This window comes from Salmo salar, chromosome 09 (assembly GCF_965601325.2).
Source record: "Salmo salar chromosome 09, fSalSal1, whole genome shotgun sequence".
Classification (NCBI taxonomy): Eukaryota; Metazoa; Chordata; class Actinopteri; order Salmoniformes; family Salmonidae; genus Salmo; species Salmo salar.
This window is the reverse complement of record NC_138299.1, coordinates 116,240,498-116,255,507: the sequence shown is the minus strand read 5'-3', so window position 1 is coordinate 116,255,507 and position 15,010 is coordinate 116,240,498. Positions and strand designations below refer to the sequence as shown.

Genomic DNA, 15,010 nt, shown 5'->3' with positions numbered 1-15,010 from the left:
AAGGAAAAAACAAAAATCTGCAGGCACTCGGCCCTCCATGGAAGGAGTTTGACACCCCTGATATAAAGGGTTATTTTTAACATGTCAGCCTAGTTGTATTATTCACATCCCTTTCCCCATGCTGGGCCTGTGATGATAAGTATTCCATAAATAAAGTTACACAAGTTCAAACCGATCACTCATGAAGTTATGAAGTAATGAGGAAAGTTAGTGTGTCATGAGGGGAATATGGGTGTCCCCCCAAGCACAGTGCAAGGCCCTTTGCTTTCACAGTTATCATATCAAAGTAATAATAAACCAAACATCTTGAGTCATTTCTCATAGCTTCTATTTAAAATTCCATTCAACAGTATTTGGTGTGTGTGATAATAGGGGCAATGAAAACACACACGCGTTTTCATAGCCCCCATTATTTACATTCACAATTCATAGTCATGAATTAATCCTGAAACCAAATGCCAGAAATAAAACTCCAATAAGACAGCGCAAACATATATTTTTAAGTAATAACACTTTGATATCAAAATAGTACACATTGTACAGCATGTAGTAATAATGTTGAGATATGTCCTTAAGAAAAAAAAACGGAGGCCTCCCGGCCGCGACCCAGCGGTCGTAATTGGCCCAGCGTTGTCAGGGTTTGGCCGGCAGGGATATCCTTGTCTCATTGCGCACTAGCGACTCCTGTGGCGGGCCGGGCACAGTGCACGCTGACCAGGTTGCTAGGTGTACAGTGTTTCCTCCGACACATTGGTGCGGCTGGGTTGGATGTGCGTTGTGTCAAGAAGCAGTGCGGCTTGGCTGGGTTGTGTTTCGGAGGACGCATGACTCTCGACCTTCGCCTCTCCCGAGTCCGTACGGGAGTTGCAGCGATGAGACAAGACAGTAACTACTACCAATTGGATACCATGAAATTGGGGAGAAAAAGGGGTAAAATAATAATAGAAAAATAATAATAAAAAAAAACTGTTTCATTGTTCAACTTGGCAAGGAATAGATTATATCATATAAATATACACAGACAAGATCCGAACACACACTGACAACCTCAACATGCAAATCAATTTAAACTGTGGCGGGGATTCAATACAAGTTGTAGAGCTGCGCGTTAGACAGCCGACAATATGTCTTCTAAAGGCGTTTTCCCCGGCGTTCGCCGAGATCGCATTCATGGTAAATGCTAGCATGTCGACTCAAGCATCATTTACCTTTGAAAGTCCATTATATTGCGCTGCTCTAACGCGCCTTGGATTGAATCCTGGCCTCAGTCATGAATAAGTTCCCATACACACAGTCAGGGACAGGCTTGCATGAACCTTCCAAATTATATCTCCGCAAGATTCACAATATAGAAAACATTTACACTGATGGAGGAAACATGCTGACAATATGTTTGTCCATGACTCCACACACACACACACCACACACACACACACACCACACACACACCACACACACACACACACACACACACACACACACACCACACACACACACCCACCAGACTGATAGTGTCTGAGTGACTATAACTCTTCCTTGGTGCTCTTGTTTAGTCCGTGTGGGCTTGTTGACATCGACTCATCCTTTAGCCACCTGTTGAAGACGGCGACGGGGTCGATGTTCCAGTGTTTGTGGAAAGAGATGGGCACCTGGTGGGCTAGGAAGTCTCTGGAGTAGTCTTCAGGTCGTGCCTGGAGGGACAGAACAATTATTTAAAAGCTAATATCGAGGATATTGACTTGCATTGGTGTCACAAATGCAAAAAAGTTTGCATTTGGAGACAAAATCAAAGCATGGATTGCTCTCTTATCTTGTCCACAGACTGCTTACCAGTGGTGTAAAAAGTATCCAATTGTCATACTTGAGTAAAATATACACTGCTCAAAAAAATAAAGGGAACACTAAAATAACACATCCTAGATCTGAATGAATGAAATAATCTTATTAAATACTTTTTTCTTTACATAGTTGAATGTGCTGACAACAAAATCACACAAAAATAATCAATGGAAATCCAATTTATCAACCCATGGAGGTCTGGATTTGGAGTCACACTCAAAATTAAAGTGGAAAACCACACTACAGGCTGATCCAACTTTGATGTAATGTCCTTAAAACAAGTCAAAATGAGGCTCAGTAGTGTGTGTGGCCTCCACGTGCCTGTATGACCTCCCTACAATGCCTGGGCATGCTCCTGATGAGCTGGTGGATGGTCTCCTGAGGGATCTCCTCCCAGACCTTGACTAAAGCATCCGCCAACTCCTGGACAGTCCGTGGTGCAACGTGGCGTTGGTGGATGGAGCGAGACATGATGTCCCAGATGTGCTCAATTGGATTCAGGTCTGGGGAACGGGCGGGCCAGTCCATAGCATCAATGCCTTCCTCTTGCAGGAACTGCTGACACACTCCAGCCGCATGAGGCTAGCATTGTTATGCATTAGGAAAAACCCAGGGCCACCGCACCAGCATATGGTCTCACAAGGGGCTGAGGATCTCATATCGGTCCTAATGGCAGTCAGGCTACCTCTGGCGAGCACATGGAGGGCTGTACGGCCCCCCAAAGAAATGCCACCCCACACCATGACTGACCCACCGCCAAACCGGTCATGCTGGAGGATGTTGCAGGCAGCAGAACGTTCTCCACGGCGTCTCCAGACTCTGTCACATGTGCTCAGTGTGAACCTGCTTTCATCTGTGAAGAGCACAGGGCGCCAGTGGCGAATTTGCCAATCTTGGTGTTCTCTGGCAAATGCCAAACGTCCTGCACGGTGTTGGGCTGTAAGCACAACCCCCACCTGTGGACGTCGGGCCCTCATACCACCCTCATGGAGTCTGTTTCTGACCGTTTGAGCAGACACATGCACATTTGTGGCCTGCTGGAGGTCATTTTGCAGGGCTCTGACAGTGCTCCTCCTGCTCCTCCTTGCACAAAGGCGGAGGTAGCGGTCCTGCTGCTGGGTTGTTGCCCTCCTACGGCCTCCTCCACGTCTCCTGATGTACTGGCCTGTCTCCTGGTTGCGCCTCCATGCTCTGGACACTACGCTGACAGACACAGCAAACCTTCTTGCCACAGCTTGCATTGATGTGCCATCCTGGATGAGCTGCACTACCTGAGCCACTTGTGTGGGTTGTAGACTCCGTCTCATGCTACCACTAGAGTGAAAGCACCGCCAGCATTCAAAAGTGACCAAAACATCAGCCAGGAAGCATAGGAACTGAGAAGTGGTCTGTGGTCACCAACTGCAGAACCACTCCTTTATTGGGGGTGTCTTGCTAATTGCCTATAATTTCCACCTGTTGTCTATTCCATTTGCACAACAGCATGTGAAATGTATTGTCAATCAGTGTTGCTTCCTAAGTGGACAGTTTGATTTCACAGAAGTGTGATTGACTTGGAGTTACATTGTGTTGTTTAAGTGTTCCCTTTATTTTTTTGAGCAGTGTAGATACCTTAATAGAAAGTTACTCAAGTAAAAGTGAAAGTCACCCAGTAAAATACTACTTGAGGAGAAGTCTAAAAGTATTTTGTTTTAAATATACTTAAGTATCAAAAGTAAAAGTATAAATCATTTCACCATGTGTTCTCTTGATAAGTGTGTGAATTTCACCATTTTCCTGTTCTGCTAAGCACTCAAAATGTAATGGGTACTTTGGGTTGTCAGGGAAAATGTATTGAGTAAAAAGTACAATATTTTCTGTAGGAATGTAGTGAAGCCACCGGACACCGCACTCCAGACTGTTGTAATTGCTACTCATAAACAGGGCTATTAAATACACTGGTACAATCAGAGAGAATATCAAAGACTAGTATCTTCGTTACCAAGGCCTTGCTACAACAACCATTGTTGAACTGTGAAATTGACGTACTGTGAAATGTTGGTATTATTAGGTTAGAATAATGGGTAAACAGTATTAGGTCTTAAGTAATTTATTAGATTAAGGTAATGGGTTAGGGTAGTTGGTATGAGGTAAGGGTAATGGATAAAAAAGGTATAAGGTGTGGCGTACAGCAGGTCAGCCACCAGGGGGAGACTCGTCGAGGCCTGGTAACAGATGGAGTATACATCACGAGGCGGTGGCTCCATCTGCTGGACGTGACAGGACTAATTGGGGCTGATTGGGAGCTGGTGAGTAATCAAGGGCGGATTGCTCACCAGCTGTGCGAGGCCCATAAAGCTGCCAGAAGGGCAGCACACAAGGAGGACTAGGGGAAGTGAGGTGACTTCCAGGTGGTTGGATACGGTTACCTGAGCTAAGACGAGGAAGTTGAGTTTGTGTGCCTGACAGGATACAGGAAGACCCGGAGCCCAGGAGAAGGTATCCCGGAGAGATACCTCTTTCTTTTCTTTTTGATTTATTATTTAATAAACACCCTTGAAACCGAGCTAATCATACTCTGTCCGTGTCTGATCTATGTAAACGTCTTGACCAAACCCCCTGGTCTGCCACAAAGGTAATGGCTCTCTCCCACAGTGCGTTTTTGATCATCCAAACGTTATGTCGTGCAGTGGATGTACGACATAACAGCTAATACATCTTAAGGATTTGCTATCTGAAGGGTGTTCTCACTTTACCACTTGTATAAATTAAGTTCAATTTGCTTTGAATTTGTCAGAAAAAATAGAAAGTGCATATTTGTCATATGCCATAATCTGTGGTCTAGCATGCCTTCAATGTAGTTAACAAAATTTGATTTGGATATTTTCACTTCATAATACTTGTCATTTGGGTATAGAAAATGTTAGATAACATGCTGTGTATAAAGATGAACCAATTGCTTCATATTTCCTACAGTGCATGCCAGTATGCAGCGTTCCTATTGGCGTGGAATCTTCTTCGAAGCAGTGTTCACACAGTACGAAAAGCACAGAGCTACGACAGAACATTCTGACATGCTAGACTTTTGTTTGGGACAATTTGGTGTTGTCGGGAGATCACGAGTGCAGTAAATCAGCTATTGTTGACCTTGCCACACTGAGCGACTGGAGCTCCCATTTTTCGTGTACGACAATAACGATCATGAAAATAGTATGTGAAACATGAATCGTGTCAATAAAATTCCAAACTGTGGGTTCCTGGCATAAGGGTAATGGGTAAGGCCAGTGTATTACCTGGTGGAAGAGGGAGCTATGTGTGACAGGGAGCCCCAGAGCATTGAGACACATCCCCAGCACCATGTCATCAGGGGCGTCATTACTGTAACACTTGCAGTCACTGGCCAGGAGCCTCACCACCGCGGCCCTACTGAACACCATCCTGACAGGACACAACACACAAACACACATTAGCTTATGTGTGGTGAGCGTTCTGGCACAGAAAATGGTTGAGCACCTAAGTGGACAATCCAATACATTATTATTATTAATGCACACATCAACATTACTACTCTGACCAAAACTTTTCAGAGAAAACAAGGTGGATTGAACCTGTTAAAAAACATTATCCCATGCATGAATACAGTAATGTACACACAGTTAAGGGTAAACATATGTTTTCAGCAAAATAGTGTTTTTTTAGACACGTGATCAATTCATGGAGTAGGCCATTAAAGAAATTGATCTGATGGTGCCAACTGATGTCATCGGCCTCCCCCTTGCACGAGGAACAATAGAGAACAAAAGAGAGCCCCCCCACCCCCATTGTTGTCAAGTCAGAGGACACCTGGACCACCTACTGAGTAAATCAGGTGATAAATGAGATGAAAAAGAGACTGGAGTAGGACTTTAAAAGTGTGTGTTCAAAATGTCCAGTAAAGAGCAACCCTTAGCAGAGTAGTCTGGTTAATTTCACATGTACTGTACACACACATCCCCCAAATAAGAATGAATGGCCTGATTGCAACGAAGATGCGGAACCTGCGGGTTACCTGCAGGTTGCCACTGGATTTCTTAACACGCTACTAAACAGGAGATTACAAGGAGCTCCGAGCTAAAACAACTCTGGTTGCAACAAAAAAAAAAACTCTGCAATAAACTACAAGACCTGCTGATCTGACACTGTTATGGTGTCAAACCAGCTTGATACTAGACAGTGAAAATTACTTGGGAAATGGTCAGTCTGCCTTCACTATTCCCGCCCCAATGAAAAAACATCATATTAGGAACAAGGACATCGCAATATGAAAAAGATGAACGGAAGAATGTGACATATTACAACTGAAATAAAATGATCAGACTGGAAATGTCATTATGACGATTCTAACTTTGCGAAAATAAAGTTATTGAAAAACCAATTGTTAATTAATTAGCCGACCACATTGTAAATGAAAGTGATATTGATTGCAGCAATGTGTGTGATAGACAATTTAAATATCATAAAAAGAAACACTTGGCATCTGTTTCTTTGGATAACGACTTTCAAATAATAACAAATTACTCATCCTACCACATTTCCTTCCAATTCAGACATTGTTTCTTCAATAAAGTAGACTACAGTAATTACTATTTTGTACAGTAGCCCTGTATGAAATTATAAAGGTTCACTATTGAGTTTAATCACGTTCTACAAATAGCTTAAAATAAATCATCTCCACTATCCGCACAATATAAGAATACAATATCATTTGATTCAAAATACAACACAAACACGATTTTGTTTCAAATGTGTAGCCAACAGTTCAGGAATATTTCCTTTTCCCCTCTTGATAAGAAATGGGCATTTTCGATTCAGACAAGTAAAATCATTAACGGTTTACATAAATTGCAAAGGGTAGGCTAAATTGCCATAGTAGATTTACCGTGGTAAACAAGGAAATTAAATACTTTATTTCAGTTGTAGAATGATTGTCATATCGATAAATCACCCTTAAAATCGCAAGTTCCAATGATGCTACCCACCAGAGGGCAAAATCATCTTGAAAAATGTTGGTTGCATTCAGGACTAAAGATAAAAGCAACATCCGGAAACCAGGCTTCCCATCCGAAACAGTGCATACATTATGACTACATTTATGACAAACGTTTTTGTTCATATTGGTCTTCGCCAAGGTTTTTTTTGGCTGTTCGTGGACACAATTATTTTTCTTGAGGCAAGCTGAACTTTGGTAACCGAAGTCTACGCCCCTTCGTCTGTGATCGGTCAACAGTAAGGATTCTTCAATTAAGTGTTTGTCATTCAGCGAGAGACGACTTGTTTTCATGCAATAGAGTATGCGGGCGCCTTTATGGAGTGGTAAATTGGTGGCGGATGATGGTTGCAACTGATATCAGCTGTAGGGTGATTTTAGCACGTATTGATGGTTTAACGAGAGATCAACTGGCAATGATCTAGTGGCCAATCTTGGTTGCAATTGACCAATTTGACCACATTTATGTCTGTCTTATATTCTATTATATTGTTGTTATATTTTGATCTAATAATCCATGGTAATGATTTGAAGTGAGAATGCAACATTACACCAGAAGCTCATTACAGAGAAACAAGGCACAGGCCATTCAGAAAAAATACTAATAATTGAAGATAAGTATCTTAACATAAATTCCTGCATCCAAAATGTCTGTGTCAGAGATGTTAGCTGAGTCCCAAAAGGCACCCTATTCCCTACAGAGTATTTATACAGTATTTTTGACCAGGGCCATCAAAAGTACTGTACTATGTAGGGAATAGGGTGCCATTTGGGATGTAGAAGCTGTAAGTGACTCACCCCCCTCCTCCGGTGATGTAGCTGTAGCCTCCCTGGCCCAGCCCGTAGCCGTACCTCTCCCCTAGACACACCGGTTCAGAGGGGTCGTAACAGCTCAACAGCATGTGCAGTCTGGGCAGGCTGGGGAGGGCATACACTCACACTGATCAGGTACACATGCATGTACAAACAAACACGTGTGCATGCATGCACCATTCACGCATGCGCATACACACATATATATATTCTCTCTCATCACACAATGCACACACACACACACACACACACACACACACACACACTGGTACAACATATTCCTCATCAAAACCCCCCAATGAAATTACGACTCCGCTGCCCTCTACATCTGGTAACTTCCGCACTAAATAAAAAATAAATCACAGTTTGCTGACTGTGCCCTCAAGAGGCAGTCTTGAAGAGTTCTTACATTTTTTTAATTTGACAGTTTTTCACGGCATCAGGGGTTTTGGCATAAGTGAACACACATTTTGGAGGAAGTATCACTCAGACACACCATCGGCCTTAGTGTCTGTCTGTGTGTGTATGTGTATCTTTGTGTGTGTGTGGCAGCGTGCGTGTGCGGGTGTGTGTGTGTGTACACGTGTGTGTGTGTATACTGACAGCTTTACCTGATGAGTGTGTCATCATCCACCACCAGCAGCCAGCTCGTCTTTGGCACCGCATCGCTGATATACCTCTCCAAGATGGCAAACGTCTTCCCACAATGACCTGTAGAACAAAACACACAAAGTACGGTTTCTTTTTCTGTATGACGCAAGATTGCCCATCATTTGACAGGACATTAAAGGGCTGAATCTTAATTTGAGAACTAAAACTAGAATTTGAGATCTAGAACTAGAACCATTGACATCAACGCGCAATTGAAAAAAAGAATTGTGCACGTGGATCACGATTTAGGGTTGACTGTGGGAAAGTATTCAGACCCCTTCCCTTTTTCCACATTTTGTTAAAGTTAGTCTTATTCTAAAATCAGTTGAATAAAACATTTATCAATCTACACACATATTTGCAAATGTATTAAAAATAAAAATACCTTAAGTATTCAGACCCTTTGATATGAGACCTGAAATTGGGCTCTATGTGCATCCTGTTTCTATTGATCGTCCTTGAGATGTTTCTACAACTTCATTGGAGTCCACCTGTGGTGAATTCAATTGTTTGGACATGATTTGGAAAGGCACACACCTGTCTATTAAAAGGTCCCACAGTTGTCAGTGCATGTCAAAACCACACCATGGGGTGAAAGGAATTGTCCGTAGAGCTCAGAGACAGGACTGCGTTGAGGCACTGATCTGGGGAAGGGTACCAAAAAATGTCTACTGCATTGAAGGTCCCCAAAAACACAGTGGCCTCCATCATTCTTAAATGGAAGAAGTTTGGAAACACCAAGACTCTTCCTAGAGCTGGACACCCAGCCAAACTGAGCAATCAGGGAGAAGGGCCTTGGTCAGGGAGGTGACCAAGAGCCCTATGGTCACTCTGACAGAGCCTTCCAGAAGAACAACCATCTCTGCAGCACTCCACCAATCAGGCCTTTATGGTAGAGCGGACAGACAGAAGCCTCTGCTCGGGTAAAAGGCACATGACAGTCCGCTTGGAGTTTGCCAAAAGGCACCTAAATGACTTAGAACATGAGAAACAAGATTCTCTGGTCTGATGAAACCAAAATCGAACTCTTTGGCCTGAATGCCAAGCGTCACGTCTGGAGGAAACCTGGCACCCTCCCTACGGTGAAGGATGGTGGTTGGCAGCATCATGCTGTGGGGATGTTTTTCTGCGTCAGGGACTGGGAAACTAGTCAGGATCGAGGGAAAGATGAACGGGACAAAGTACAGAGATCCTTGATGAAAACGTGCTCCAGAGCGCTCAGGACCTCAGACTGGGATGAAGGTTCACTTTCCAACAGGACAATGACCCGAAGCACACAGCCAAGACAATGCAGGAGTGGCTTCGGGACAAGTTTCTGAATGTCCTTGAGTGGCCCAGCCAGAGCCTGGACTTGAACCAGATCAAACATCTCTGGTGAGACCTGAAAATAGCTGTGCACCGACGCTCCCCGTCCAACATGACAGAGCTTGAGAGGATCTGCAGAGAAGAATGGGAGAAACTCCCCAAATACAGGTGTGCCAAGCTTGTAGCGTCATACCCAAGACGACTCGAGGCTGTAATCGCTGCCAAAAGTGCTTCAACAAAGTAATGATACTTATGTAAACTCATCAAAAAAAGAAACATCCCTTTTTCAGGACCCTGTCTTTCAAAGATAATTCATAAAAATCCAAATAACTTCACAGATCTTCATTGTAAAGGGTTTAAACACTGTTTCCCATGCTTGTTCAGTGAACCATAAACAATTAATGAACATGCACCTGTGGAACGTTCGTTAAGACACTAATAGCTTACAGACGGTAGGCAATTAAGGTCACAGTTATGAAAACTTAGGACACTAAAGAGGCCTTTCTACTGACTTTGAAAAACACCAAAAGAAAGATGCCCAGGGTCCCTGCTCATCTGCGTGAATGTGCCTTAGGCATGCTGCAAGGAGGCATGAGGACTGCAGATGTGGCCAGGGCAATAAATTGCAATGTCCGTACTGTGAGACGCCTAAGACAGCGCTACAGGGAGACAGGACAGACAGCTGATCGTCCTCGCGGTGGCAGACCACGTGTAACAACACCTGCACAGGATTGGTACATCCGAACATCACACCTGCGGGATAGGTACAGGATGGCAACAACAACTTCCCGAGTTACACCAGGAACGCAAAATCCCTCCATCAGTGCTCAGACTATCCGTAATAGGCTGAGAGAGGCTGGACTGAGGGCTTGTAGGCCTGTTGTAAGGCAGGCAATATCAACGCTGTGCGTTACTGGGAAGACATCCTCCTCCCTCATGTGGCTCCCTTCCCGCAGGCTCATCCTGACATGACCCTCCAGCATGACAATGCCACCAGCCAAACTGCTCGTTCTGTGCGTGATTTCCTGCAAGACAGGAATGTCAATGTTCTGCCATGGCCAGCGAAGAGCCCGGATCTCAATCCCATTGAGAACGTCTTGGACCTGTTGGATCGGAGGGTGAGGGCTAGGGCCATTCCCCCCAGAAATGTCCAGGAACTTGCAGGTGCCTTGGTGGAAGAGTGGGGTAACATCTCACAGCAAGAACTGGCAAATCTGGTGCAGTCCACAAGGAGGAGATGCACTGCATTACTTAATGCAGCTGGTGGCCACACCAGATACTGACTGTTACTTTTGATTTTGACCCCCCATTTTTTTTCAGGGACACATTATTCAATTTCTGTTAGTCACATGTCTGTGGAACTTGTTCAGTTTATGTCTCAGTTGTTGAATCTTGTTATGTTCATACAAATATTTACACATGCTAAGTTCGCTGAAAATAAACGCAGTTGACAGTGAGAGGGCGTTTCTCTTTTTGCTGAGTTTAAATGTGTTATTCCAGTTGTAGAATTCAGTTTGAAAGTTAATTTCCTACAATTCTACACAGTTTGCCCATGAGGAGTAGAGAAAGTGTTTCAGTTTTATAGGAGCTACATGTAGTATTTATATTGCCAGCAAATCTCTTGTTGTCAAATTGACTGGGCCTGAGCGATTTGTATGAATCAAATACATTTTTATTGGTCGCATACACATATTTAGAAGATGTTAATGCGGGTGTAGCGAAATGCTTGTGTTCCTGGCTCCAAAAGTGCAGAAATATCTAACGATACACACAAATCTAAAGGTAAAAGAATGGAATTAAGAAATATTAGGACGAGCAATGTCGCAGTCAGGAGAATATTCATATATTTTTTTAAATATACACACACACATACATATATATATACACATATATACACATATATATATATATATATATATATATATATATATATATATATATATACACATTTATTGTATTTTTTTAAACACACACATATATTGTAGCAGGTTCAAGTGTGTGGGGTTTCCACGTCGCCAAGTTCAATAACCAAACATGCACAAGGAGCACATCTAGAATGCAAAAGGGGAGTTTATTAGGGAGTTTTGCACACTGGGGGAAAGGGAGGAATTCACCAACCATTTCACAGTCCACCATCCGTTCTCCAGAGGTAACCCTAAAACTCGGGTCCTCAGCCAAACCGGTTTGGTACACAGTGGGGGTAATCAGACAGTCCAGGTCACAACGGTATTTCTTTCTTCACACACTCTCCATAATACACGCTTCCCTCTCCGTTCTCTGCCCCTTTGTGCAGGCCGCTTCCTATTTTATCCCCAAGCACTCCCTGGCTTTAATGATCCACAGGCTCACCTCGTTGGGGCAGGAAGTGCATATAAGGCTCAGGGGGTGGAGCCAGCAGACTGCAAAATATCCTCCCTTCAATCACCACTCCCCTCACCTCTCCGTGCCATGGCATTTCCATGGCCTGCACCTGATCTGTGGATGACAGAGAAGCAAAGGGCTTTAAGGATTGGAACCACCGGGTGACCCGGGCGTTACTGTCCTTATTCCGTGCCATCCAAACCAGTGGTGCATGGGCCGTTATGAGGGCGAAGTGCCGTCCCAATAAGTAATATTTCAGTGTCTCCAGCGCCCACTTGATCGCTAGACATTCTTTCTCCAGTCGAAAATCTTTGTTCCCGCGGCAACAACTTACGGCTAATGTACATGACTGGGTGTTCCTCGCCTTCTTGTACCTGTGATAGGACGGCACCCATCCCTGTTTTGGATGCATCGGTCTGTACCACCAGTGGTTTGGAGAAGCCACCTGGGCGGGCAGACTGCTCCTGGTTAGATCTGTCAGGGGGCTGGCTAGGGAGGCAAAGTGGGAAATAAATCTCCGGTAGTAACTAGTCAACCCCACAAACATGCGTAGCTGCTTTTTGGGGAGGGGGCAGGGCCAGTCCCGAATCACCTCCACTTTCTTCGCTGTTAGCCCTGCCTCTTGTAAGGCCTGCAGTACCGCGCTCACCTAGTTTAGATGTGTCTCCCACTCACTCCCATGGATCACAATATTATCGATGTAGCTCGCCACGTACTCACGATGGGGACGGAGAATCTGTTCCATCAACCTCTGGAAGGTGGCCGGGGCCCTGTACAGCCCAAAGGGCAGCTTCTTGCAGCCAGTCAGGGGTGGTGAAAGCAGTTTTCTTCCGTGCCTCGGGAGCTAAGGGCACCTGCCAATAACCCTTCGTCAGGTCAAGCATGCTGATAAATCGGGCGGTCCCTAGCCGTTCGGTTAATTCATCAATTCGGGGCATGGGGTAGGTGTGTAACTTTGAGATTTAATTTACCTTTCTAAAATCATTACAGAATCAAATGGTGCCGTCTGGTTTCGGCACCAACACTATGGGGCTGCACCACTCACTATTCAACTCTTCGATTATAAATCAGCTTTCAACATCGTTTTTACTTCGGTCCTGACAGCCTCTCTCCTTGCTTCTGGTTTGCGGTAGGGTCTCAACTTCACCCTTTTCCCGGGTTCGGTGATGATGCTGTGCTGTACCAGATTGGTGTGTCCTGGTTCACTGGAGAACACATCCTGGTTCCGGCCGACCAACTCCCTCAGTTCCTGCTTCTGTGCTTGGCTCAGCTGCTCCCCCAGTGGCACCTCCGCTGGCTTGGTCTCTGTGGTAGCCTTCTTCGGGGAAATAGAGTAGAGTGCATTCCATTTCTTTAGCAAATTCAGCAAATTTAGTCCCAGCTGTGTGAACCTATTGTTAACTTCACCCACCTTCTCAAGGACTTTGTATGACCTGTTCCATCGGGCCAGAAACTTACATTCTGAGGTGGGGACCAACATCAACACTATCTCCTGGCTGGAAGTCCCTTCATTGTGCCCCACTGTTGTACACCCGCACTTGGGCCTCCTAGGCCTCCAGCATGTGTTCCCGTACCAGGGGCCACAGGTTTGCCATCCAGTCTCTCATGTCTTCCACGTGCTTCACCATGGTTCAATGGGGCAACGGGTTGCTGTTCCCAGGCTTCTTTAGCCACGTCCAGCAGTCCTCTGGGTCGTCTCCCGTACAGGAATTCGAAGGGAGAGAATCCTGTTGAAGCACTTCTTGGATCGAGAACATCAGGTAGGGTAGCAGCTGGTCCCAATTCTTTCCATCTGCCTCCATCACCTTCTTTAGCATCTGCTTCAGGGTTCGATTTAATCTTTCCACCAACCTATCGGTCTGTGACAGAGGTGCGCAACTGGGTTATTTTCATTAGTTTGCATAGATCCTTCATGATTCACGACATGAACAGGGATCCCTGGTCGGTTAATATCTCATCGGGGATGCCTACTCGGGAGAACAGCATGACTAACGCATGTGCGATTCCCTTGGTGGCCATGGTGCGCAGGGGAATGGCTTCCGGGTACTTGGTGGCATAATCCAGAATAACCAGGATGTATTGGTGCCTTCTGTTGCTCTTGGGTAGAGGTCTCACCAGGATTGTGTCACAATCGGTTTGTGCGTCTCAGGCCCAGTCAATTTTTGTGTCTCCAGTCAATTTGAGTGGCTCTGTGCGTTAACTGATTCTGACATTTTCTGAAATTACAATGCAAAAATATGACATGTAGGTCCTTTAAATTAAGCTTTCTGCAATTATACACATCTTGCCATAGGGTGGAGATACATCTTTGCAGTTTTAAAGTTAATTTCCTGCAATTCTACACATTTTGCCAAAACTTATGTCATGTTAAGGAAATCTGAGTGAGAGTGACTGACAAAATCAATGGGGGCCCCTGGGCACCTGCTCTGCGTGCTCGGTTGGTATTCAGCCATGATTACTAGATACCTGGCAAGACTAACTTACCACCCCAAAATTATTATTTCTCGGTCAATTCATTGAGTGACTGTCAGTGTCTGACATAACATGAGAAAAATTACACCTTGTCTATTCTACTATTCTAACTCTCAACAGTAAGTTGAGACCCTGACTGAGTTCTAAAAAATGTAATACAAATATTTATAATGAGGGATACCTGGAGGAAATTGGATCTCTTTGAAATAAAAATGGATGGCCTTCCCTTCAATAATTATAATTTTTTACCTGACCTTCCCTGAACGCTTGAAAAAACAAACAAGTGACCCTGCCATACACCAACAATAATAATTAAAACATATAGTGGATAGCAGAGAACATGCCTACTGTTTACCCTAACTCCTAGGACAGACCAGAGCCTTAGATATGCAGTTTTAGAAACTGTTCTTTGTCTTTACAAGCATTACATGGCAACGTAGCAATTTTTTAGCGTAGGGCTGCGGGCCAGAAGGTTGTGTGTTCTCAGACCGCAGAGGACAAGGGTAGGGGTGAAAGATCTCCTTTATACACTGAACAAAATTATAAAAGCAACATGTAAATTGT

General features: G+C 44.4%; 1 protein-coding gene across 4 annotated transcripts in view; it reads right to left on the bottom strand.

The window, feature by feature from the left end:
• Positions 1 to 1,508: 1,508 nt before the first annotated feature.
• The window catches only part of b3glcta (beta 3-glucosyltransferase a), a 132,346-nt gene continuing 118,844 nt past the window's right edge, over positions 1,509 to 15,010 (bottom strand). For 3 of the 4 annotated variants that reach the window (XM_082956140.1, XM_014213563.3, XM_045724319.2), the window contains 5 exons: positions 11,963 to 12,088; positions 8,269 to 8,368; positions 7,643 to 7,762; positions 5,112 to 5,256; positions 1,509 to 1,691 (listed from right to left, as the gene is read on the bottom strand). In XM_082956140.1, coding sequence (XP_082812266.1) covers positions 1,524 to 1,691; positions 5,112 to 5,256; positions 7,643 to 7,762; positions 8,269 to 8,368; positions 11,963 to 12,088 — 659 coding nt within the window. In that variant the 3' untranslated portion in view covers positions 1,509 to 1,523. The remainder of the gene's footprint in view (positions 1,692 to 5,111; positions 5,257 to 7,642; positions 7,763 to 8,268; positions 8,369 to 11,962; positions 12,089 to 15,010) is intronic. The other variant, XM_014213565.3, reaches the window with a different exon arrangement.